We start from the raw sequence: 24,599 nt of genomic DNA, 5'->3' as shown, positions 1-24,599 counted from the left end.
AATTGTGGAACCAAAGTAGTTTATCCAGAAAACTTGTTGTGAGGATACCAGCTCTTTGGCTAGCGTGGACACTTGAGATTAATGCTACGTATTTCAGTTGCTAGCAACCCTATGGTTTGTCACATTCACACATCCAGGTTATTTAATAGTTTTAGATATTAAAACTAGAATGTCCTTAGATCCCAATTTCCTATTTAATCCATTTGTCTTGCTAGCATGTTATTAAGACGGTTCTTTAGAGACCTAATTAGTAAAAAAACATAGATATAGTTGATACAATTAGATGCTAATCAAGGTGTTTAAAAGGTAAGAATTTTGTTCAGCTCTTTACTATTAACTATTACTTTGTAGTTATTGAAACATTTAAAGCAAAATAGTTTGGTATTGCAGACTGGATAAAATTCAGAAAATGGATATTATATTAAATGTTATTATATTTGTAATTTATAGTAATTAAGTTGTCTGGGCTTATTCTTGGTATGTGTAAAATGAAGTTCTGTAAATATAGAATTTGTTCTATAAATATGATTCTATAGATTAATCTTTTAACAAGGGGCTTCACCGCAGTTTAAGTTGAATATGTAAGTTGTTATGCCTGGCCTGCCGGCAGGAGGGCAAAAACTAGCCCTTGATGCCACTGTAGAAGAAACAGGATCATTTTATGTTTTTCACTAGCCTCTAATTATTAAATATACTTTGATTTTATTGGTATCAACATTGGCAAGCAAATTGTTTGACATCTCCAAAAGAAATAGCTATTATCTTAGAAAAAAAATAGTAGGAGCAGTCGTAGTAAGAGTCTGCTTTAGCACTTAGCAGTAAGTGGTTGGCTTCAGTGGCCTGAAATCTGTGGTAATATTAATAATAAAAAATGGAAATAAGCATTTACTCTAACTTAAATTATAATTAAATTCTGCATTTGATGTTTGAATTTAAATTTTAAGGAAGTTAAAAATCTAAGCAGATAGATATTACATGATGAACATGTTACTTCTTGAATACCTTAAATGAATGGAATTTCCTTTTTATTCCTTTTAAGCAAATTTTTCTAATCCTATAATATTTACCTAAATAATCTATCATCAAGTTAGTTTTAGGAGATAGTAATTTCAAACACTGAAAATCATCTTGGAAATTAGTTTAATTTAGTGAAGGAAACCAAAGGCCCTCGAGAAAATACTTACTGACTTGAACTGATTTTGAAAGTGTTTTTTCTCTAAAGGTGTTTTCAGTAACTTGACTCTTATTTTATTCTAAGCCTCTTAGGAATTGTTATATTTTTAACCACCCTAATGGTCGTTAAGCAAAATAAATAAAACAAATAGTAGTAATAGTAGTAGTAGTAAAGCTAAATAAATAAATAAAATTAGTAGTAGTAGTAATGGTGGTGGTAGTAAAATGTTTATTTTATTTACTTAATCATCAATTGATCCATTGGACCTAAAACTTTTTGGATCTTTCCTTTGGGTTGCTTAGGTAAAACCTCAGTTTCAGGAGATTTTAAGACTGTCTGAAGAAAACATTGGTAAGTTCATTGTTACTACTTTTAAAAACAATTGAATCGCTTCACTCAGGAAAAATACTATATTCATTATATGCAAATTGCATAAATGGACTAGCAAGTACAAGTAAAAAGGAAAATTTATTTCTTGATTTTATAATTTTGTCACATCTAATCTCTTTTGAGATTTTAGTGAGATTAATTTTTGTTAATTTGATTGTAGATATCTACTTTTCTTGTGATCAAATCGACCTAAGGCTCTATTTCTCAAACTGAGTATTTGTACCCTGGTAGGTTTGAGTGGTATATTCAAGATACTGAAAATTGTAAAATATAGGACCTCTAATTTATAATTAGTTATTTAAAACTTTTGAAATTAAAGCTATAGTGGAAGGTAATGTAAGGTATACATATATGTTTTTAAAATGGAAGCTACATTCTTGAATGGGCAGCCCCTCTGTTGGTAGTTTTCACTCATCTGTCTTCAGAAGTATGTTGGCCAAAAAAAAAAAAAAAAAGAAAGTATGTTGGCAAATTGAATTTAAATTTTAAAAAATGTAAAAAAAAAAAAAAAAAAAAGTCTGGTTATAGCACCATTGGCCTAAGAACTCATTTCTGTGTGGATGTTAGGAAAATGTATGACCTCCCTCTTTTTCTTTCTTTCTTTTTTTTTTTGTTTGTTTGTTTGATTGTTTGTTTGTTTTTAACTTGGTTAATTTGGGATATATAGATAATTCTTATTTGAGTCCAGTCCTATCTCAGTGATTTGATTTGAGTGATCTTGAAAACTCCATCTTGGGCTATCCTCAGAGATAGAGAAACGAATACATAAATCTTTTTAAATTTGAAACATGAGATTTTTTTTGACAAATGCTTTCTAAAATTTTTATTTTAAAGAGTTAATGTTTAGAATGCCTAATAGTTGGTATTATCTATTTGGTTATTAATTCTGATGATAAATTAGTGAAGAATACTTACATATTTTAGAAACTGACAGCTGTTAGAATTATTCAGTTAGCTCTGAATGTTTAGCTGTTCACGTAGGAACAGATTATTAATCCCTGTATATATAGTTTGTATCTATGAATCCAATTTAAGCTTATTTCCTAACCTGAGATTTAACTCTCAAATACCAATAGCCACACTCAACCAATATCATCATTCTTCCCCCCCCAAAAAAAAAAACTCTTATTAAGAGAATAAACAAATCTCAGAGACTAATTAATGTGAAAATGGAACTTTGTTTTTTGCTATAATTCCTTCAGGGCAGTTAGTTAAATTTCTTTATATTACTACTTTCTGAAAAGAATTTGAAACCATTGGAAAAAAAGAGAAAAAAGGAATAAAAAATTTGGGGGGGCACATAAAAGTAAATATAAAGCACTTAGTGCCTACAGAACAATAAGCTAGACCAGGTGTTGGTGCTATAATGTCATGTCATCTCTAGAATTGCTTTTTTGAAATCATCTACAGGTGAATCTATCTCCTATTTTATAGTAGCCACAGGATACTCTCCTGTGATTAAATGCTTTCCCCTCTTCTGCTGCTTTAGCCTGAATTTTCCCATTGGAAATAATTGAAGTTATTTGGCTGAAAATCCCTATAAATGCAGGAGGGTCTCTAGAACCAGAATACTACTAGAAATTAGGTAGTATCACATATCTAGAAGTGGATTAAATAATATTATATCTAGGTGTCTCCTTTTATCTGAGTATCTTTACGTTTTACTGAATACTATAAATTGAAAGTGTAAAAATTTAAGGAGACCCGCTTACACAGACAGGCACTTGGGAGACTTTAAGAAAGCTCTGATTAAAAAAAAAAAAAAGAAAGAAAGCTCTGATTTCTAAGTATGGAAATGGAAGTATAGCATCTCATTTTGATTATTAAAGTTCTTTCCCATCTATCAAAAATGTTTATGCTAACAGCTTTATAAAAATATTAAGTTGTAGTTTTACAAAAACCATTGGATACATATTTTAATCAAAATTATTTTCCAGAGTAATGATGATATTTATGTGTAAACCTTGTAACTGTTGGAATTTTAAATATAATTGGCATTGTAACTTACTTTATGTTTAAAATATACTCAGACTTCAAATTATTTTAATGATTTTAGATTCCTCAGCGGGAAATGGGGTCCTCACTAAAGCTACTGTCCCCATTTATGCAACAGGAGTCCTTACGTGTTATATTCAGGTAAGGGGAAAAGTCCTTTTACTAGAAAATGTAAAATGTTAGATATCATTCTAAATGCCTTTTTAATTTGTGTACAAGTGAAAATGTTACCCATAAAGGAAAATAAAATTTATGTATTTGTCTTATTCAATAAGTAATTTATAGTGGAGAATATATTTAAGTCTCCAAGTAAAACTGCATTGAATAAATACATTTATAGATGGTGTCCTTACTGATATTTTGTTGGAAGTGTTAGATTACACTTACTTAGTAAAGTTTCATTTTGTTTCAGGACTAATTTCCTATAAGTAAACAACAAACAAAACATATGTATTTGGTGGAGCAAATTACAAAACATTGTAGAATACTATACTCTTATCATCTTTAGCAAAGTTCCTTTTAATAATACTTTATTTTTCTTAATTGTTATTGCATAATAAATTACCCAAAAACATAATGGCTTATTATAACCCTTTTATTTGCTCATGGGCTTTGCTCAGCTTAGCCTCTCTTTTGTGGCCTTGCTGGTGGTCATTCATGTTGTTGCATTCAACTTTTTGGTTGGAAGGAGGGTCAGCTAGGGTGACTGAGCTTCCATCTCCGTGTAGTCTTCGGGCTTCTCTCTCTCCACAGGACCCCTGGAGCAGCAGAGCCAGACTTAATACATGGTGGCTCAGGGCTCCTAAGAGTGCAAGAAAGTATCTGCTCAGCTAGGGCTTAGGCCTGAAATTAGCACATCTCTTGTCTTCTCTTGGTTATAGCAAATTACAAGCCCAGCCCAAATTCAAGAGATGGGAACTAAACAAGAGTGTGAACTAGGAGGTATGGTTCATTGGGGTTCACCAGTATAACAGACTACCACACTCTACTTTATTTTAAGGAAATAATACATGATATTATATTAAGGTATACCAAGCATTTTTAAGTAAGAGGCACTCCCACCAGTTAGGTGAAAAAGTATGGGTTCCTGATAAAGCATTTTTAGAAATTCGAATGTGACAGGTACCAGCTGATTCAGTCAGTAGAGCATGTGACTCTTGATCTAAGGATCATGAGTTCAAGCCCCACATTGGATGTAGAGATTACTTTTAAATAAGTAAATAGAAATTAGAGTGTAAGAATGAAAGAGGAAAACCTTTTTTCCTGAGTTTTTCCCTATTACTACCTAAGGTTTCTTTTGCCCTTTGAATTCAAAGTATAACAAATCTTACTTACTGCACTCTTCTTCCAAAGTAGATTTGAGTCGTCGTACAATTTTAAGATCTACTCCTACAGTAACACATACCTTGTAAGAGAAGTTCTAATTCTGTGAAAGTAGCACAATTTTCCTTTAAACATTTCTACACTAGTTTTAAAGACTGCCTCAGAATATGAATATTCACAGAATATCCCTGTGTGTAAGATATTTTAAGTCATGTAGCCTTAATAGATTGTATTGTTGTTCTTCAATTCATGGAGATTAAATCTCAGCATATTGCCAGACACAATAGTATGTGTACCATTTTCCGCTCTCTTTAATTTTGAAAGCTGTACTAGCATAGTGTCAGATCAGTTTTTTTCTCTCTTTAACCTCTGGAAGTTTGGTTAGTATGTTGATTTTGACAATAAATAGTATTTTAAAACATCATAAAGTACCAAATACAAGATTTACCTTATGCAAAGCCCTCAGATTTGTCAAATAAATGAAAAAGTCTGTGAGTCACTGTGTGAAGTTCCAATATCTAAAGAAATAAGAACTTCTCAACTAGTTACAAAATGTGAATTGAGGTAGCTTTCATAGACTTCCAGAGTTACTTATTTTAGGAAGCACATTACCAGCAGTTAATGTTTTTCTTACTAAACAGAGTACCTGGGTGGCTCAGTCTGTTAAGCATCTGCCTTTGGCTCAGATCATGATCTCAGGGTCTTGCGATCGAGCCCTGCATTGGGCTCCCTGCTCAGCAGGGATTCTGCTCCTCCCTCTCTCTCTGTCCCTCCCCACCGTTCATGCATGTTCATGCTCGCTCGCTCTCTCTCTCTCTCTCTCAAATAAATAAATAAAATCTTTAAAAGAATTTTTTTCTTACTAAACAAAATTTTCTCTTAGAGCAAATCACTACCCTGTTTGCTTTAGTAAACAAAAACTATTTTTTGTCTTGAGGTTCCAAAAATGAGAAATAGGATTATACTAAAATTTCAAGTTAGAAGAATCTCTACTCATTTAAAAAAATATTTCCTAGCTCTTATCTCACACTTTAGGTTTGTCAGGTTTACTATTTGTTTTCCAATTCTTTGTATACTTTGTTTTTGATATATTAGGCAACTAAAATTGAGTAAAATCTCTTCCATCGTTGCTCTGATGCTAGTGTGTCAGTGTCCTAATAAGCTTTACAGTAAGTACAATCATGTTCTAAAACTGCTCTCATTGTTCATGCTGATTATTACTTTTGTCAATCCTGTATTCCTTCTAAATGAATCTGATTATATATTTTAAAAAAAATGGTAGGTGGCAATCCAGTATTCTTCATAGACCTATTTATTAATATTCAGAAGCTATTTATTGTTGACCTAATACATCCCTAATAACAGAAAACTTTCCTCTAATTTATTTATACATTTGTTTTGTGATAGAATGTCAGTTTCCCTTCCTTTATAGATTCAGGTTAATTTAACATACGGGGTTTGTTTTTTTTTTTTTTAATGTTTCTAATTTAACTGACATTTTCTTCACAAGTTTCTATAGTAAAATTTCTTTGGGGCGCCTGGGGTGGCTCAGTCAGTTGAGCCTCTGCCTTCAGCTCAGGTTATGATCTCAGGGTCCTGGGACAGAGCCCTGTGTTGTGAGGGAGTCTCTCCCTCTGCCCCTCCCCCTCCTTGTTCTCTCTTTCCCTCTTGCTCTCACTCTCTCTCTCTCTCTCTCAAATAAAGAAACAAAATATTTTAAAAAATAAATAAAGTTTCTTTTATTAATATATTCTAGATAGAATATGATACAAGAAAAAAGTGTTTTCTGATTATGAAAATAATGGTTTATTAAAGTTTGAAAATATAGATTAATTTTTAAGTCCAGGATGTGGCTATTTCTTTAAGGCACACAGTAGTGTACATTTCAACAAGCATGTAGCTTCTGACCACTAAGACATTGCAAAGATAATTTTTTGAAAACAGATTTTCTCTTAGGGAGATAATTTTTACTAATTTGAATTTAAGTATTTAGTATCAAAATTAATGAGAACTAAATTTGGTAAGGATAAGTTTTAATAAAGAATATACCTTTTTATGTTCTAAAGCAGGACTGTCTAGGGATCCCTGGGTGGCGCAGCGGTTTGGCGCCTGCCTTTGGCCCAGGGCTCGATCCTGGAGACCCGGGATCGAATCCCACGTCGGGCTCCCGGTGCATGGAGCCTGCTTCTCCCTCTGCCTGTGTCTCTGCGCCTCTCTCTCTCTCTCTCTCTGTGACTATCATAAATAAAATAAAAAAAATTAAAAAAAAAAAAATAAAGCAGGACTGTCTAATAAAATTTTCTGCAATAGCAGATATAATCTATTTCTGAGCTGTTCAATAAAGAAACCACTAGCCACATGTGGCTATTAATTAGGCACTTGAATTGTAACTAGTGCTACTAAGGAACTGAATCTTTCATTGTACTTAATTTTTAATCTAAATTTAAATATAAATAACCACATGTAGTGAGTGGCTACCATATTGGACAGTACGTCTAAATCTATGAATCAAGGTAGTCTTTGTCCTCATACCATTGTGGTCATAGATATGCTTAATAAATATCTTTAATTAAAATGCTTCTAAGACTGGATATTTCCCTGTGTTTGGTAAAATTTTCTAACTACAGGTAGGAAATTATTATTTGAGTTCTACTTAATTTCTTAGAAATTTATTATCAGTCTTTATCCTCTGTAGGAAGAAGACCGAAAACTGTTAGTTGGATTCTTAGAAGATGTAATGACCCTGCTTTCATTATCTCACGCTCCTCTTGATAGCTTGAAGGCTTCTTTTGTGGAACTGGGGTAAAAATAATAGCTTATAGTTTTTTTTTTATTATTCATATAGAGTTTAAAATTGGATTTATAGAATACATAGTTTGAATCTAAAAATATTGGCATACACACCAAATCTTTTGGTTTAAGGCCTAAGATTTTTGTTTGTTTTGAGTTTGGATTTTGATTTTGCTTATTTGTACATTCTTAATACTTTGTAATCAACACGTTGCAATAAAAGAGTGGGAGAAAGAGTACAGACGTATTTTATTTGAAGCAGTTAGAGAAATAAAGTTTAGATTTGAAGAAAATTTAGTTTTCCAAAACTGAAGAAGGAGCCCAAAGTGAGAGCCAGTTCATTAAGCTCCTTTTTCTGTCCCATTTGATTTGCCTAATCCTGCTTATAATCACATCGTTTAGCTGCTATTGTTTTATTTCTGTCTTTACTGAAAATGGACTTCTGCACTTAATATAATCTTGTGTTTGGATAGGCTTCACAGCCAACTTATCTTTCCATATAGATGATTTGAGTTGATCTGATTTGATCCTACAATAAATATATGGCATAAGTAGGACACATAGTGCTTCCCCAGTTTTTGTAGATGTAGAAATTAAGCCCCACAGAGGATGTAACTTACCCATCTAACTGTTAGTCCAATGTTCTTTTTTTCCTCCTAGGTAAATTTTTTCTTTTTTTTTTTATTTTACTTTTTATACTATTCAAGAGTTGAAATTTCTGTCATAATTGTAGTTTATAGAGCCTAAAAATATAATTCTCGAATATGCTAAAAGTTTGTACCTTTATAAGGTGGCTTCCTTTTTTAAAGAATCTTGGATGTAACCTATTAAACCTATACAGAGAATTTCATATGTTTTGCCAATATTTTTATCATTAACATTACTTATAAATGTAGTATTCTTCAGTACACCAGTAAGGCACTGTGGCTCTCACTTTTAACACTGAGTTTTTTCTTTCAGTGCAAATCCAGCCTACCATGAGTTATTGTTAACTGTTTTATGGTATGGTGTTGTCCATACTTCAGCACTTGTGAGATGTACTGCTGCTAGAATGTTTGAGGTATGTAAACAAATGCTTATCTCAGTAAAGATTATAATGATTGTGTTTAGAAGAAGGAGAAGGGAATGTTTCCTTAAAAAGTCTTTGCATACTGTTACGTTGATGTATATTTTATGCCAATAAACAATATCTAGTTGTGTACTGTGTGATGGGGCAGAAATTTAGCTTTGATATATTTAAGAATGTTTTCTAGCCTTATTGGTTCCTTGGATGTCATTCTATTAGTCTATTTCTCAAATTTTCTTTTAAGTCTTATTTTAATTTCCATCCTATATAAATCTTTCTGACTATACTTTTCTATTTATTGAGATAAAATGGCTACTAAAATAAACTAAAACAATATAAGATATATCTAAAGTTGTAAATTATGGTTGGATTCATGAACAACATTAAAAAATTAATTATTGGAAATATGGAAATACTTTTTGATTAGTTCTATTTGATTATTTCCTCACATATCATATCTAGAATAACATTTCTATACATTAACTGCCCACAGACAGTAAGAGAGAAAATTTAGTTTAACTAGATTTTCTTAAATTGCCACCTACCCAAGTTAAGTGTGAAATTGAAATGCCTGTCTTTTGAAAATCAAAATATCCATCATAGAGGAAATGATTCCATAGCCTACTTTATTCTTAATTTATGTATTCATCTGTTATTGATTAATTTCAATTTCTGGAACTTGTATATGAAGGCTAAAATTGATGTAGAGTGTTTCTTGTTGCTGTTTAACCTTGCCATAGAGCCTGACTGCCTGGGTTCAGTGTCTGTCTCTGCCACTTAGCGGCAAATTCAAACTTCTCTGTGCCTTGGTTTCCTCATCTACACAATGAAGGTGATAATAAGTATCCATCTCAAAGGATGTTTGTTAATACGAAATGAATTAATACTTGTAAAATTCTTAAAACCGTGTCTGGCACATAATAAGAACTAAATAAATGTTAACTATCATCACTTACTCTTTTTTATATCATGCTGTTATTTCACAAAATAATATATAGTTTAGGAAACATATATTTATCCAAGCTAAAATTATCCCTGATATGCATGTGATTCTTAAAATACCTTAAAGTATCTATTTACATAAAAGGAATTGGATAATTCAGTGCTTTGGATAATTTTTCCTGAACTTCAGAATTTTTCCGTAATTTAAGATAAATTGCCATTTGAAGAACAGGGCACACTGGTACTTTTAAAATGTTTATCTTCCAGAACTTCTAAATATATAACATGCATTTGTGAAATCAAAAGAAAATTTCAGTCTTACCAGGAGGTTGAGCATCCTCTGACCATGTTACTTCCTCAGTTATTATATCTATTTGATTTTAAAAAAACTGTAATCAGGTGTTCTTTGTCAAGGTGAATGCCAAATTAACAATTCAGTTTCCTTCTGTAGTAAAAGTTCCTTGTGAGTATAAATAATTTTTCATTATTCAGTATGCTGAAAAAGAGTCATCCATGAAAGAAAAAAGTATACCTTTATGTAAAAAACTATGTCTTTAATATATTCTTTTCATAGGATTTTATTCTAAGAGCTTAAAAGCTACTTCTTTCTCTTAAACTTTTTTTTTTCAAATTATGTATGCACTGGAAAAGCATACCATATAACTGAAAATAATTTAAATAAATAAAATGAAATATTTTTATTTTGGGGGGGTTATTTCTCATATGTGGCATTTGTCTGGTTTTGGTTTCTATATTTGCAGTCAGTGCTGAGTTGGAAACTTTGCCTATGCTCTAGCAGTTTTCAGTGTTCTTTCAGGTTGATTATGAACTTCTGAGTCCAATTTGAGAGATGGATTTGTTTCTGTATTTTTTCAAACTCATTTATGATAAAAAATTTTCAGTGATCATACCAGTAAAAGTCATTAGTAGAAAAAATTAAAGTTACTTTTGGAGGCACCTGGGTGTCTCTTGTCAGTTGATTGCAGCTCAGGTCATGATCTCAGGGTTCTGGGATCGACCCCTGTGATGACCCCCATATCGGGCTCCAGTCTCAGTGGCTGTCGGCTTGAGGATACTCACTCACGTTCTCCCTTTGTCTCTCGCCCTGCTCATTCTCACTCTGTAAAATAAATCTTAAAAAACAATAAAGTTACCTTTTTGTCAATGATCCTCATTTTGAACAGATGATACTAAAAGAATAAGAATGTTTTTTAAGGTTTTTTTATACTAATATTCTATAACATAAAATTATGCCTGCTTCCCCCCACCCGCAGTGAATTAATTCAAAATAAAAACATAGAAAGCAGGCCATTTATAATAAAAGAAAATTTTTAATGTGAGACCAGAAACTGTTGAGAAGTAACTGAGAAATGGAACATAACAGGAGCATAATAAGAGATATTTAATAAAAATGAATGCTAAATGTAGCTCTAAGTTTTCAGAAAGCAGGACAAAAAGGGGAAACCCAGTCAATCATATCATTCTAATTAAGTAAGAGGCAGTATGTTACTTTTAGAAGTAGCAAATTGTTATTTAAATTGATTTTAAGGAAACTTTATCATATAACATAATGGATTTCCCAGAACGTACAGAAAAAAACTTCATGTAATGAATCCTCATAAAGATGCTAAGCATGTAACAGTAGCCAACTCAAAGATGGCTAGGGCTCTGAAAGGGATGTGACTGAGTCTGTTTTCTAACTCTGCCTATTGCCTCCAAAACCCCAGACAAATTACTTAACTTCCCCAAGGCTTCGTTTCTTTCTGTTAAAATATTGGTAATAATTGTACTTAGTTCACTAGTTTTAACAAATGATACATTTTATGTAAACTGTATAATTATCAGTAGCTCTTAAATTTTGCTTTTTGGCTTTCCAACTTAATAAAGAAATTACACTTAAAAATGCAGAGCAGGGGGGATCCCTGGGTTGGTCAGCGGTTAGGCGCCTGTCTTCAGCCCAGGGCGTGATCCTGGAGTCCCAGGATCGAGTCCCGCATCGGGCTCCCTGTGTGGAGCCAGCTTCTCCCTCTGCCCTGTGTCTCTACCTCTCTCTCTTTCTCTCGCTCTCTCTCTCTCTCTGTGTCTCTCTCACATGAATAAATAAATAAAATCTTTTTTTAAAAAATGCAGAGCAGGGATGCCTGGGTGGCTCAGCAGTTGAGCGTCTCTGCCTTTGGCTCAGGGCATGATCCCAGAGTCCCAGGATCAAGTCCCATATCAGGCTCCCCTTCTCCCTCTGCCTGTGTCTCTGCCTCTCTCCATGTCTCTAATAAATAAATAAAATCTTTAAAAAAAAATTTTTTTTTTAATGCAGAGCAGTGAAAAATTAACTTGTCCCCTATATTATCCCTTCTTTTTCTTCTTAAATGCTTTTTGGCTGCATAAGGTAACAGGCACTTTGAGATACACTTTACTGATTTAGATCTAAGCTATCTTATTTATAAAGCAGTACAGAGAAGAAAGTTTTATTTAACAGTACTTGAACTTCTTTCCCCTTTCTTTCTGCTTGACATCTATAATGTTATCATATAACATTATATGACATCTTATTGTCAAACTAAGAATCCCACATAAGGTGAGCTCTGCTGTCCCTGATATGATAAATATGTGGGAAGAAAAGTGTTAACACACACATAGGGTTGTGTTTTTTGTTATTAAAAATTCCACGGTATCTTCCATCTTCTGTGAGGCCTAGATCCATTGCAAGGTGAACAGATTGATTAGCATATAGGATTAATCTGTTTTTAAATTCTGAAATTCAGAATGTAGGATTAAGTTCTTGCCCTTTTAAAAACAAAATGGATACTGCTCAGTATTGGCCTCTTCTAGATTTAGGGTTGGTTGCTAAATGAATTATTTTATCATTGGATTATAGAAATAGGTCTGTGCTTATCGTATTTGTTTTCTCATTCATTTCAGCTTTTAGAGAAATGCAAAACAACAAACTGTAAATGTTAACTACTTGGACCAGCCAAAACAATTTTTTAATTAATAATTTCTTCTTTGAAATATCTCCTAAATCTTAAATCCGTGGAGCATTCATAATAATTAAATTCACATTTCTTGAATACCTAATCTTTGTCAGACACAGTATTTAGGTATATTATGTGTGGTAGTAGCACAACGATCCTTTAAGATAGATTACTATCACCACGTTCAGATGAGAAAACTGAGTTTCAAGAGATTATGCGATACATCTAAGGCCACGTGGCTAATAAGTGGAGAGCTAGAGTCTGAACCCAGGTCTAATTCCCACATGTAATACTTTCCATTTAGGCTGCATTATGTCTCTGTACTTCAAAAGAGAAAGCTCTGTGATGTAAAAGGTTGGGAATTGTCCTGGATTTTTAAGTTGTCTTGCAATAGAACAATCAGAAGCAGTTTAGTGGTAGCTGCTAGCCATTTGAATTTGGTTTAAAAACAGTCCAGTTTGTACCTTCTTGGTCATAATAAAATGACTCGAGATGTACTTCAATAAATTTAACCATACAACCCAGAAAAAAATATATACATATATATATATTTTTAGAAAGAAAGAAGAAAGAAAGAAAGAAAGAAAGAAAGAAAGAAAGAAAGAAAAGCTTTCTTTTAAATTGCATTTCATTGAACACAGAAATTGCATGGAGACTTTGACCAAAAGTACAAACTGCTAATGAATTGGTTACAAACTCTTTTCATAGACTGCTAGGCTATTTAAGCTTTATTTCCCTGCTAAGCGTTCTCTGCCTTTATAAAGCACTCTAGTAGCAGTATTTGCTTAGCTTCTAATTTTGGTTTTGCGTTTTCTCTCTTTCTCTTGGTTGTTCCTTCCTTCTTCCCGTGGCACTGTGTTTGCTTTTTCCATGCATCACCTGTGAATCCCCCCTGTGTTGACCAATCAGCTGTTGGTGAAGGGGGTGAATGAAACTCTGGTAGCTCAGAGGGTTGTTCCTGCTCTCATTACTCTCTCCAGTGACCCTGAAATGTAAGTGTCATCCCTGCCTTTTACATTCAGCATCCCTTTCAAAATGTGCCTGTCAAGAAATAACCATCAGCTTTTAAATTCTTTAAAGAATATATTTATCTCTTTAAAATAACAATATTGGATTATGTTCACTTGATTTTAAACTTCATCATACTGTTCATGTATCTTTTTTTTATGTCGACTGTCACATTTGGAGGCCATATATGAAAATAATACATTAGTAGTATTCTCAATAAACATTTCCAAAACTTAAAATATGCTGATGGACTATTTCTTCCAGGCCAAGAAAGGATGCTCTTCTAATCTCACTAACATGTTGTTACCAGTAAGTATAGTGGCATGAACCAAAGGCTTAACATTTTAATGTCTCGTGTGGGTGACTAAACCGAGAAAGACCAATGAGTCTGCCTGCCCATCCTCAGTCACAGCTAACCCAGTTCTCATTCCAGTTTACCAAACCATTTTTTATTGCATGTTGACTGGTTTACAGCTGACTCTTCGAGGCATGAGTGAAGCGTTAGTTGACAAGCGGGTTGCTCCGGCCCTTGTTACCTTGTCCAGTGATCCTGAATTGTGAGTTCCACAGACTGCGACCTTAAGTTATCCTGTCTGTCTTTTTGAGCATTCTTCTTGGTCTGCTTTTTTTTAATTTAATTTGTCATTGCTAGAGACTAATACAGTATATTTACCTTGTACTTACTTTGATATACATTTTAATAATCAGTTTTTCATCTCAAAGAAAGTTTCAGTTTCTTTCTTTTTTAATTCTAACAGCTCTGTCAGAATTGCCACAATTCCGGCCTTTGGCACTATTATGGAAACGGTTATTCAGAGAGAGGTAGGAAATGATTGAAATTTGTTATCTATGTACTGTTGAGGTAATGATACATTACCAACATGCACCTAGTGGTGGGGGGCAGGAAGCATTATACCTTTCATTTTATCTCTTGTTGAGGTATGGGCCAGAGGAATATCTCAATATTTGAAAACATGAGGGCTTTACCCGAAGTATATTTTCATATCCTAAGGAAATCTCTAGTCTTTCTTCTCAATTAGAAAATTAATTATATGCCAACTCTTAGATGTCCCATTTTAAGCCTAGCTGAGTATTGTAGTTTTGAATAATCCTTCAAACCAGATCTAGTTCCAAAGGCTTCTATTGCCCAGTAGACATCTAGAAAGCCTGATTCCTAATCAGGAATAAATTCCTAATTACCAGTTTGCACAAATTTGAAGACATTTTGCCAGGTAACTTGAGGAACACAAACCTATTTCATTTTTGCAAATGGAGGCTAGAGGCACCTCCGTTCTCATAACTGTGTCATTGATACCAAGGTGTAAGTCTAGTGGACTAGTATCATGCTGTTGCTGCCATATGACTGTGACAACCCGCTGTCATGCCTGCTTCAGGAGATTATCAGGCTCTTTCTCTGTAACAGTGTATTTTGATTTAGAAACTTGTAATTTAGGTTCAAGTTAATGTGCATTAACTATAAGACATTAACTGAAACATTAACTATAAGACACTTCTGAGCATTTATATCAGAATTTTATTCTTTATAATCAAATTGGACATGTTTTTATACAAATGAAAAACCCTATACTTTAGAAAATAAATCCTTCGTGAACATATTACATAGCCACTTAAATGGAAAGATTTTACACCCCCCCGCCAAAAAAAGGAAACACTATTTTATGAAGTTCCTTTCTCATAAAGATTTTTTAATAACAAAAATTAAACAACTTAGTTATGAGGGAAAGAAGTTTTCCATTTTTTCCCTATATATTTCACTGGTGAAGCAACATGAAAAAGTATCATTCTGCAACGCTTGCAGTCTTGGCAGAATTTCAACATGTTCTTAAATCCTAAAATAAAAATGACTTTTAGGGAAATGTGAGTAAGATGTAAGTCATTAATGACTCATTGCTTTCAGAAGGTGAATAATTGGGTAGTTTACACTGTGATTGGTTTTTAAGAATTAAAACATAAATCATTAAATTTATCTGTTTTTCTCTAAATACTATGGGGTCTTTTGATTTCACATTTTGTTAGGGAACATTTGTATTTTCAAAAAATACAAAAAAATTAACATAAAAAATGTAAAACCTTTCTAAGCCAGAAGACTAAATAAGTTCTTTTTAATTGCAAATTTCTACTGTCATGTTAGTATAAATCACTTGAACCCATGCTGCAAGCCATGTTTAATGTGTAACATTCTCTTTAACAACTCTATTCCGTTTTTAATATTCTGCAAAATAACGGTACAATATCCAATTTTAAGTTGCTGGAAAGGGTGAAAATGCAGTTGGCTTCTTTCCTGGAAGATCCTCAGTACCAAGACCAGTATTCTTTGCATACAGAGATCATAAAAACATTTGGTAGAGTTGGACCTAATGCAGAACCAAGGTTCCGAGATGAGTGTAAGTTGCATTATTCTACCTTTTTTTTTATGAATTGTAATGTAAGATCAAAGCCAGAAGCTTCTCTCAGGATTGGTCCTTTGTTAAAGCCCTTTTATACTTCATCTTTCATGTACTGAAAGCTAAAAGTGAACCAAGTTGACTGTTATGAACTGATCAGTAATACTATTACTGGATAGTTTATACTACATATTTACTGCTGTAATACATGTGAAAAGTAACTCAAAGTTATTTTTAAAACATTTTTAAAGAACTGTAAATTTCAAAATACTGTGCTGTGTTCTATTTAAAGCTTCCTGTTTAATTCTCATTTTTAAGGAAATTTTTATGTGTTTCTAGACATGTTCTTATGAAAAATATGCTTTTCTTTCACTTACCATACCATTTAGTGATTTTGTTTTAATGCACAGCTTGTTGATCTACTAAATGATTTGCATAATTATCTGCTAAGGCATTTTTTCTAGTTTCTATAATATCTCTTTTACTGTAGGCCTCAGCCTTTATGAGAGCAATTTCTTTTAGAGGCATCAAAGAATCCAGTAATTATTACTCCAAAAGCATATGCCAGTTATCACTGCTATACTTCAGTCCTTTAATTTTTAGCAATTTGACATGCCCTAGAGAGGACCACAAGTTTGGCTTCTTAAAGTTATTTTGGTTTCTAATACAAAATTGGATTCTCCCATGGTCTAGTTGTTGCATATCTGGCCTGATATTTTTTAACGTAAGAGTCATCAACAAAAAATATTGTTAATTTTTGGACAGCAGTGTCCAGAATGTCTTTTGAGGGCATAGTACTTACTGAGCTAAGGAAACACAATCACAAAATTATTTTTTAGTAGATAATGTTAATAATGTGAGAAAATAGCGGTATTTCTAGTTAACAAGAAACAGTTTGGTATTTTAGTTAGCAATAGGGATAGTTTGCATATACTGTAGTGTCAGATTTACAAGTGATCCTAGTAAAAACTCTGAAGGTACTTTGACCAGCATTGTTGAGGGTGTCATTACTCTGAAGTGGAGACACTAAATCTTGGCTCTTGGATCAAGGAATTGGCTAAGAGGCAGTGAGTCTTCGGTGGGTGCCATGTTGTTGAGTTAGTAACTCTCTAGAACATGATCTAACCTCTTTGTGTCCATTCAAAAGAAACATTTACACATCACAGAGAAGAAAGAAAGAAGAATATTATTATTATCATAATAATCCCAAAATAACAAAGGTCAGCTTGGGAAAAGATTGACAATAGATGTTTCTACTGCTTGAATAGATGAAATAAACCATTTGTTATCCCTGTCTTCCTTCTACAACTTAATGTATACCCACAAATACGTCTTATACAATCTTCCTTCACATTTTGGTACAACCAGAATTTTTCCCCCTTTAAAACAAAACAAACAAACAAAACATTTTTTTCCCTTTGTACTTATTGCCCAATCAATTGGCTTTCCTTTTACTTTAAAACTTTACCCTGAGGACTTTAATATGCTGTGTTAATATGGTTGATGGCATCCATATTGACAAGGATGCCATACTATCTCAACCATCTTTATTTATAGACAATTGCTTTTAATTGAGTTTAGAGGAAGGACAGAGAATTATTGGGTTGTAAGATCTTCCTCAGAATGGCATTTTGTATATTTGTCATTCTGTTTCTTAGAAATAGAGGACATTGGTTCATCCAATGGACTTTCTTCTTTCCTAGCTCTTCATTATCACAGGACGTTCTTGTCAAGATTCTTTTACAGGGGCCATTGGTTTTATCAGGAACACAATTCAGTCTTTTTGTTGTTGTTTGTTTTCAGTTTTTTACTTTATAAAGCTCTCTGAAAGTGTTCATATTCTAGAGATTTTCTAAGATGGCAATTTTACATTTCAGGTTAGTTTCTTTTTTTTTTTTTTTTTTTTTTCTTTAAGAAGTTCTTTATTTCAGTTCTTTTTTTTCCTTCTTTATTTCAGTTCTGAGCCCACTTACAAAAAGAGAGGGTAAGATTCTCTTTACTTTGGCTGTGGATCTACCCCAAATATTTTTTGAAAGTTTATTGAAATCAATTTTTACAAAGTCTCCTATTGATTTATCTTTATTTTGTTTGTAGTTTAGATTCTGTCCAATCTGCCCTTAAGAGAAAGGCTTCTACAATGGCCTTATGTTGTGCATTTCCTATTTTCCTTGCCCACTGAAGGTCAGTTGTAGAATTATGCATATCTTGGTTATTAAATCTTTTAATCATTTATTTCCATCTGAGAGGTTATCTTAATTAAGTAAATTAATTGCTACAAATGGGTAGCTAGAATAATTTACATATAAAGTTGAATCCTGTAAATTTTTGTCTATCTTTGGAGATTTAGGAGGATCTTTAATTATAGTAAATTTTTGTCTATCTTTGGAGATTTAGGAGGATCTTTAATTATAGTCTTTAATTGGCTCTAGAGTTAAAGTAACTTCTATAAATTTGTTTTCTATTTAAGGAGTTTTAAGGGCTTGTTGTGCAATATGGTTATTGAGTTTCTGAGAAAAACATTAAGGAAAGGATTGCTTGTTTAGGAGGTCAGAAAAGGAGCAAAAAGAATAAAGAGGCCATGTGTCAATAGATAACGAAGTTCAACGACCCTTCCAAAGGTTTGGATAGAAGTGAATCTCAAAGATTCTCTTTAAGAGAAAATTCTCAAAGAGGCCTCTTAGAGCCACCATTTTTTGAGGCCTCAGCATGCCAGTTAGTGAATTGGAGTTTCTGTGAATTCAGTGGGAAATCAATGAATGTTTGGAGTTTTTGTCTTCCAGTTTTTCTAGAGCTCCTCTTAAATATGTTGTTACTAATTTTGATAAGACAAAATACCCTAAAAATGGCCAATGTTATTCTAAGTTTTCATGGGGGATTTTTTTTTTTTTTTTTTTTTTTTTGCCATTTACTAATATAAAAGTTGTGATTTTAGTGTCAGTTTGTTAGGAAGCAGGAGGTTTTTCTAGGAGGAGATTATGGCTTTCACCTACACAAACTCAATGCAAACACAAAAGAAGTCACTGCAGTTGATCCAGAAGTATGTGCTTATGAGTGGTGTTTTGGGTTCCCCATCCAAGCAGAGATTAGAAAGGGGCCCTGTGAGCAATACTTTAATAGTCACTGACCCTGGAACCATTTCTCCAAGGAACCCTGGTTTTATGGGGAACCTGGTATTTAAGAAACACAGTCTTAGGCTCTAGAGGTGCTCATTGCTACTGAATTGGTTACTGTTTCTTGGTCCCTCACTTTTATTTTAGCAGTAGGTTGTCTATATTTTTGAAATTTTATACTATCATTGAGACAGAAGAGGATGTGGAGCCCTTTGAGTGACTTGAACTAAACTACCAGTGCTATTTGACATTGGTCTTGCTAAGAATTTGAGAAACTAAAGCTGAGAATTGTTTAATAAAGGAGTAAAATAATTTGATACTGAAAAAGAATAAGTATACTATATTTGTCCTTTGTTTAATTGCAGTGGTAATATCTGATTTTTATAAAGAAACTTATTTTAAAGATAAAGGTAGATTGTTTACGTTTGTTTATTTGGTTTTCAAATTGGGAAATTTAATTTCAATGAGGCCAAATGACCTGTAAACACTTTCATAATTAGGTTATAGAGACAGTGCTATGTCTGCCTTCCAAATGTTTTTATTCTGAGAAACATGCTTTCTTCTCCAGTAAAAAGCAAGGATTGAAATCATCTAGAATTAAAATGAAATTTTATAAATTTTAAAATGAAAAAAAAATTTTAATGTATAAGTGTAGTGTATGCAGTGTTTTGGATAAAAGTCTAACCTTTTCTTTTTCTTTTTTTCAGTTGTTATACCGCACTTGCATAAATTAGCCTTGGTGAACAATTTACAAATTGTGGATTCTAAAAGACTGGATATTGCTACCCATCTTTTTGAAGCCTACAGTGCACTTTCCTGTTGTTGTATCCTTGCTATATTACCATGTATCTAAATTTACATAACCAATCTTACAGTGAATCTCAGTTGTTAAAGCTTGGAAGGTAGTATTTTTTTTCTTCAACTTAACTTACATAATAGTTATAGAAAATTAAAATTTGGTTTGGCTTGCCCCACTGCTTATTCTAAGCCATGTCATCTTTTTTTTTTTTTTTAGATTTTGTTTATTTATTTATTTGAGAGAAAGAGCAGAGGGGGAGGGAGATGCATGGGGCAGGGCTCAGGGCTCGATCCCAGGACCCTGGGATCATGACCCCAGCTGCAGGCAGACACTTAACCAATTGAGCCACCCAGGTGCCCACTATCTCATAATTTTAAAAGATAGTTTTAAGTCCTCCGTGAATATATGTTCTATAATTTTGAAACACTTAAGTTTTATCTGTGTTAATTGCCATGTGTCTGAGCACAAAATGAGTTAAAGCTGAGGCTTCTGTTAATCAAAAGGAAGCCTTCCTTGTATGTGTTCTGGCATTTGCGTTTTTCATTAATGTTTAACCATCTGTATCCAGTGGAAGGCTATGGAGAGATATCACTCATTGAGGAAGTACAGTGCCAACATGGCTGATCATCTCCAGTGATGGTAGAACTGAAGGAAAACTCAAAGATCATCTAACTCATGTCAGCCACTAAATTTTATAAATGATTAAAGCTTGAAGATATTAGTGACTTCTGTTTTTTATAGTTAAAAAGCAAAACTGTGACTAGAACAAAGAACTTTAGCTATCCTGTTACATGTTCTCTTTACTATCCCAGGCCTAGTAAAATAAAACTAAGAAGGAAGCAAAGATAAAGATGGGCAGAGTGAGCTCCTGCTTTTCTGCTCTCCCATTAAAAGGCAGGCAAGGTTAAGAAAGAGGAAATAAGAGATCAAAAAAGGAGTGAAAGGCTGAATACGCAAACATCTATGAAAGTACATGCTAGAGAGCATAATCAGAAAATTCTGATTATAATAGAAAAAAATGACAGTAGAGAGAGATTTCCTATGAGAAAACAGGACAGAGGAAGAGTTTAAGGATTAATATTTAGGATTCCAGGGCAGCCTGGGTGGCTCAGCAGTTCAGCGCCACCTTCAGCCCAGGGCCTGATCCTGGAGACCTGGGATCCAGTCCCATGTTGGGCTCCCCCTTCATGGAGCCTGCTTCTCCCTCTGCCTGTATCTCTGCCTCTCTCTCTCTCTCTCTCTGTTGTGTCTCTCATGAATAATTAAATAAAATCTTTTTAAAAATATATTTATGATTCCATATTATTATATACCAGTTTGAAGTAATAAGTAAAGTGAACAAGCAATTTTAAATAAGATAAATATATTGCAAAATATCATCGATTGGTATTTTGGTGTATACCAATACGTTGGCACTGGATTCTTAACTGGAACATTTCAGTGGGAAGTTTTGTTTTGAATAAATCAAATAGGGAAAGTAGAAGCATAGAGCTGATCTGTTAAGGAGCTATTTATCCTTTTGGAAATGTTAAAACTTGAAATTTGGTGAGTAGGTGAGAGCATTTTATTTTTAGGAATCTGCTATAGATTACCTCTTCATGTGGATGATGTCAGCCATGTTTTTATAATAACAGATTATAAAGTGGCAGAGATACCATATTTTGGTAATTTTGTACTTCAGCTATCCATATATCTTTTATAAGTTTATTTCCACTAAAAGGAGAACTTACTATTATTCTTGATTTATCTGGTTGGCATTTTCTACTTAGGGAAGATAGAGGAAGCAAAAAGAGGAAGTGATATTCTGAATTGGCAAGGAAGAACTCTTTACTAATGGAGAAGTAACAAGACCCTTTCAAGAGAGTAATAATGGCATGTCAAAATTGTATTTCAAAGAAAGAAAACATTGCTATATTTATACCTTCCCTAGGTTTTGTGAAAGTAGATGTTTAAAAACCTAAGCAAGAAGTTATGTATAATCTAATATAGCAGAGAGTTTCTAAAGGAGTATGCTTCAAAGGAAACTGGAAAGCCAAAGATCAAAAATTGTAGCTATATCAAACCAAATATTCCCAAGTAGGCAAGGCAGTGGTTTCTAAAGTGCATAGAATCTGTATAGAAAGAATATTATTGTGTGCTTAGGTAGGCACACAATATAGAGTAAATATAATAAAGTCTTTACACCAATATAGTAAGAGGAAGAACATCTTAACAATAGACCTACTTCAAGTACTAAAAGTGTTCTACATGAGTCATAACTTGTACTTGTGCCAACAGAGTAGTATGGGCCACAATAAAATCACATTGTCCTACAATCCAAATCTATTCTGTATTCCTTTCCATTCTGATCTGATAGAACACAAGAGTATTCCTTTAAGCACTGACATCATATTTTAATAAGGACATGGGAAAACTATAGTGTTTAACATTAAGTATAGTAATAAGTCATGTTTTTAAAAAAATTCAGAGGAATTTAGAAATGTTTAACCTGGAGAAAAGAGAGCATGGGGATGAAAAGATAATTCAAAAATTATTTTAAAGGTTGTTATATAGAAGAAAGTTTAGGCACACTGTAACTCGGGGGTAGAGCTAACACTAACAAGAAGGTTACAGGTTATTTATAAGGAAAACTTTCTACAGGTGCCTGGGTGGCTCAGTTGGGTTAAGTGTCCACCTCTTGATTTTGGCTCAGGTCATGATCTCATGGGTTGTGGGATTGAGCCTCCTGTTGGGCTCCACATTCAGCAGGGAGTCTGCTTCTCTCCTTCTCCGTCCCTTTGTCCCTCTGTGTGCTTTTTCTCTCTAGAATAAATAAATCTTTTTTAAAAAATCTTTAAGAAAAGCTTTGTAACTTAGCTATTTAAAAAGAGCGATGTCTCTTATGAAACTATGAATGTCCTGTCATTGTTAGCAGTTAGAGGCCATTATTCACAAATGAGGTAGAGGTGATTCCTGATATTAGATAGGATAAAATGATCTCTAAGTTTCCAACCCTTAAGAAAGATTGTGTGATTCCACAGGGAAAAGGTATATCCAATGAGTAGAAAGAGGAGGAGACTTAATCTCCAAATAAGGCCGTCTTCAGTTTCCGTGTCCATATTTCTCTAGATCAGACACTTTTTTTTTTTTTTTTTTTTTTGAGAGAGAGAAAGAGTGTGAGCGGAGTAGGGGGTGTGTGCAGAGGGAGAAGGAGAGAGAACCTTAGGCAGGCTTCACACCCAGTGTGGAGCCCAATGCAGAGCTTGGTTTCACAACCCTGAGATTATGGCCTGAGCCACAGTCAAAAGTCAGTGGCTTAACCAACTAAGCCACCCAGGAACCCTGATCAGATGCTTCACTACTGATTGCAAGGTCACTCACAGTTACATTTTGGTGGTATTTTCCCTGTATCTAGAAAACAAGACTACATAGCCATTATGTAGGAGCCCTCTATGAATAGAGGGATTGGTTCAACCAAATGATGTCTATATTTTTAGTACTTATACATATACTTATACATATATATACATATACATACACTCCTCTTTACAGGAGTCTTATTTACAAATAATATTTGTTTATAACTATGTTTTTAAGTTTATTTAGGTCATAACTATATTTTTAAGGCAAAAGTTATATATTATAGTGATTTTTTTTTTAATTAATGAAATTCATTATAACTTGTTCTTCAGAAAGACTAACTCATCTTTATAGGGGACATCATTTACTGCCATTTTTCACTTTAGTACATATACTATTAAATAAGAGCTATTTTTTAGGGATGCCTGGGTTGAGTGTCTGCCTTCAGCTCAGGGCGTGATCCCGCGGTCCCAGGATTGAGTCCCGCATCGGGCTTCCTGCATGGAGTTTGCTTCTCCCTCTGCCTCTGTATCTGCCTCTCTCTCTCTCTCTCTCTCTCTCTCCCTCTTTCTCACATGAGTAACTAAATAAAATATTAAAAAAAAAAAAAGAAAAAACTTTTTAAATGGCTAACTATAATAAGGTAAGAATGTGCTATGAATAAACAAAGGGAATTGTTTTCTTGAGAAATACACTTGCTTTCTTGATCTCTTTGAATGTCAGGATAATCAACTAAAACTGAAATGTGACCAGGAAATATAACTATTACTAATCATGTGTTATTATAGTAAAAGTTCTTTTACCCAGTTCAATTAGGACCAATAGTAGGCCAATTTAATAGGATGGTTAAAGCAGAAAATCAAGAAAATGGTTTATATAACTTACTTTAACTTAAAATACATAATATTTTCTTGACCAACCATTTTTTTATAGATTTTATTTATTTTGAGAGAGAGAGAGAGACAGATAGCAAGAGAGAAGAACATGAGCAGGGAGGAGAGGGAGAAGCACGTTCCTCGCCATGCAGGGAGCCAAATATGGGGCTCCATCCTGGGATCATGACCTGAACCAAAGGCAGATGCTTAACACCCAGGTGCCCCTCCTTACCAACTTTTTGATGTAGTACTGAGGTCTTTCTTTTGTGTGAGCCTGCTGAGTAAAGTTAAATATCATCTTAGATAAACCACATCCATTATGTAATTGTGATTTTTAGTTTAAGTTTCTTTAAAGAGGACCCAGAAACATTTCTGATACTGGATATAGACCTTTTTCACTTTTACAGCTGT

At 33.4% G+C, this 24,599-nt stretch overlaps 1 protein-coding gene across 9 annotated transcripts in view; it reads left to right on the top strand.

Annotated features, from left to right (window-relative positions):
- RELCH (RAB11 binding and LisH domain, coiled-coil and HEAT repeat containing) overlaps nucleotides 1–24,599 on the top strand; it is a 110,453-nt gene that overhangs the window by 70,837 nt on the left and 15,017 nt on the right. For 5 of the 9 annotated variants that reach the window (XM_072821619.1, XM_072821628.1, XM_072821582.1 and 2 more), the window contains 8 exons: nucleotides 1,477–1,525; nucleotides 3,621–3,700; nucleotides 7,578–7,684; nucleotides 8,633–8,732; nucleotides 13,562–13,644; nucleotides 14,419–14,482; nucleotides 15,927–16,065; nucleotides 19,883–19,999. In XM_072821619.1, coding sequence (XP_072677720.1) covers nucleotides 1,477–1,525; nucleotides 3,621–3,700; nucleotides 7,578–7,684; nucleotides 8,633–8,732; nucleotides 13,562–13,644; nucleotides 14,419–14,482; nucleotides 15,927–16,065; nucleotides 19,883–19,999 — 739 coding nt within the window. Of the gene's footprint in view, nucleotides 1–1,476; nucleotides 1,526–3,620; nucleotides 3,701–7,577; nucleotides 7,685–8,632; nucleotides 8,733–13,561; nucleotides 13,645–14,134; nucleotides 14,218–14,418; nucleotides 14,483–15,926; nucleotides 16,066–19,882; nucleotides 20,000–24,599 lie in introns of those variants that run through there. The other 4 variants (XM_072821609.1, XM_072821590.1, XR_012028494.1 and 1 more) reach the window with 3 other exon arrangements.

The sequence above is a fragment of the Canis lupus genome, chromosome 1, assembly GCF_048164855.1.
Source record: "Canis lupus baileyi chromosome 1, mCanLup2.hap1, whole genome shotgun sequence".
Classification (NCBI taxonomy): domain Eukaryota; kingdom Metazoa; phylum Chordata; class Mammalia; order Carnivora; family Canidae; genus Canis; species Canis lupus.
The sequence above is the reverse complement of the archived record's forward strand: the minus strand, read 5'-3'. Positions and strand labels throughout refer to the sequence as shown.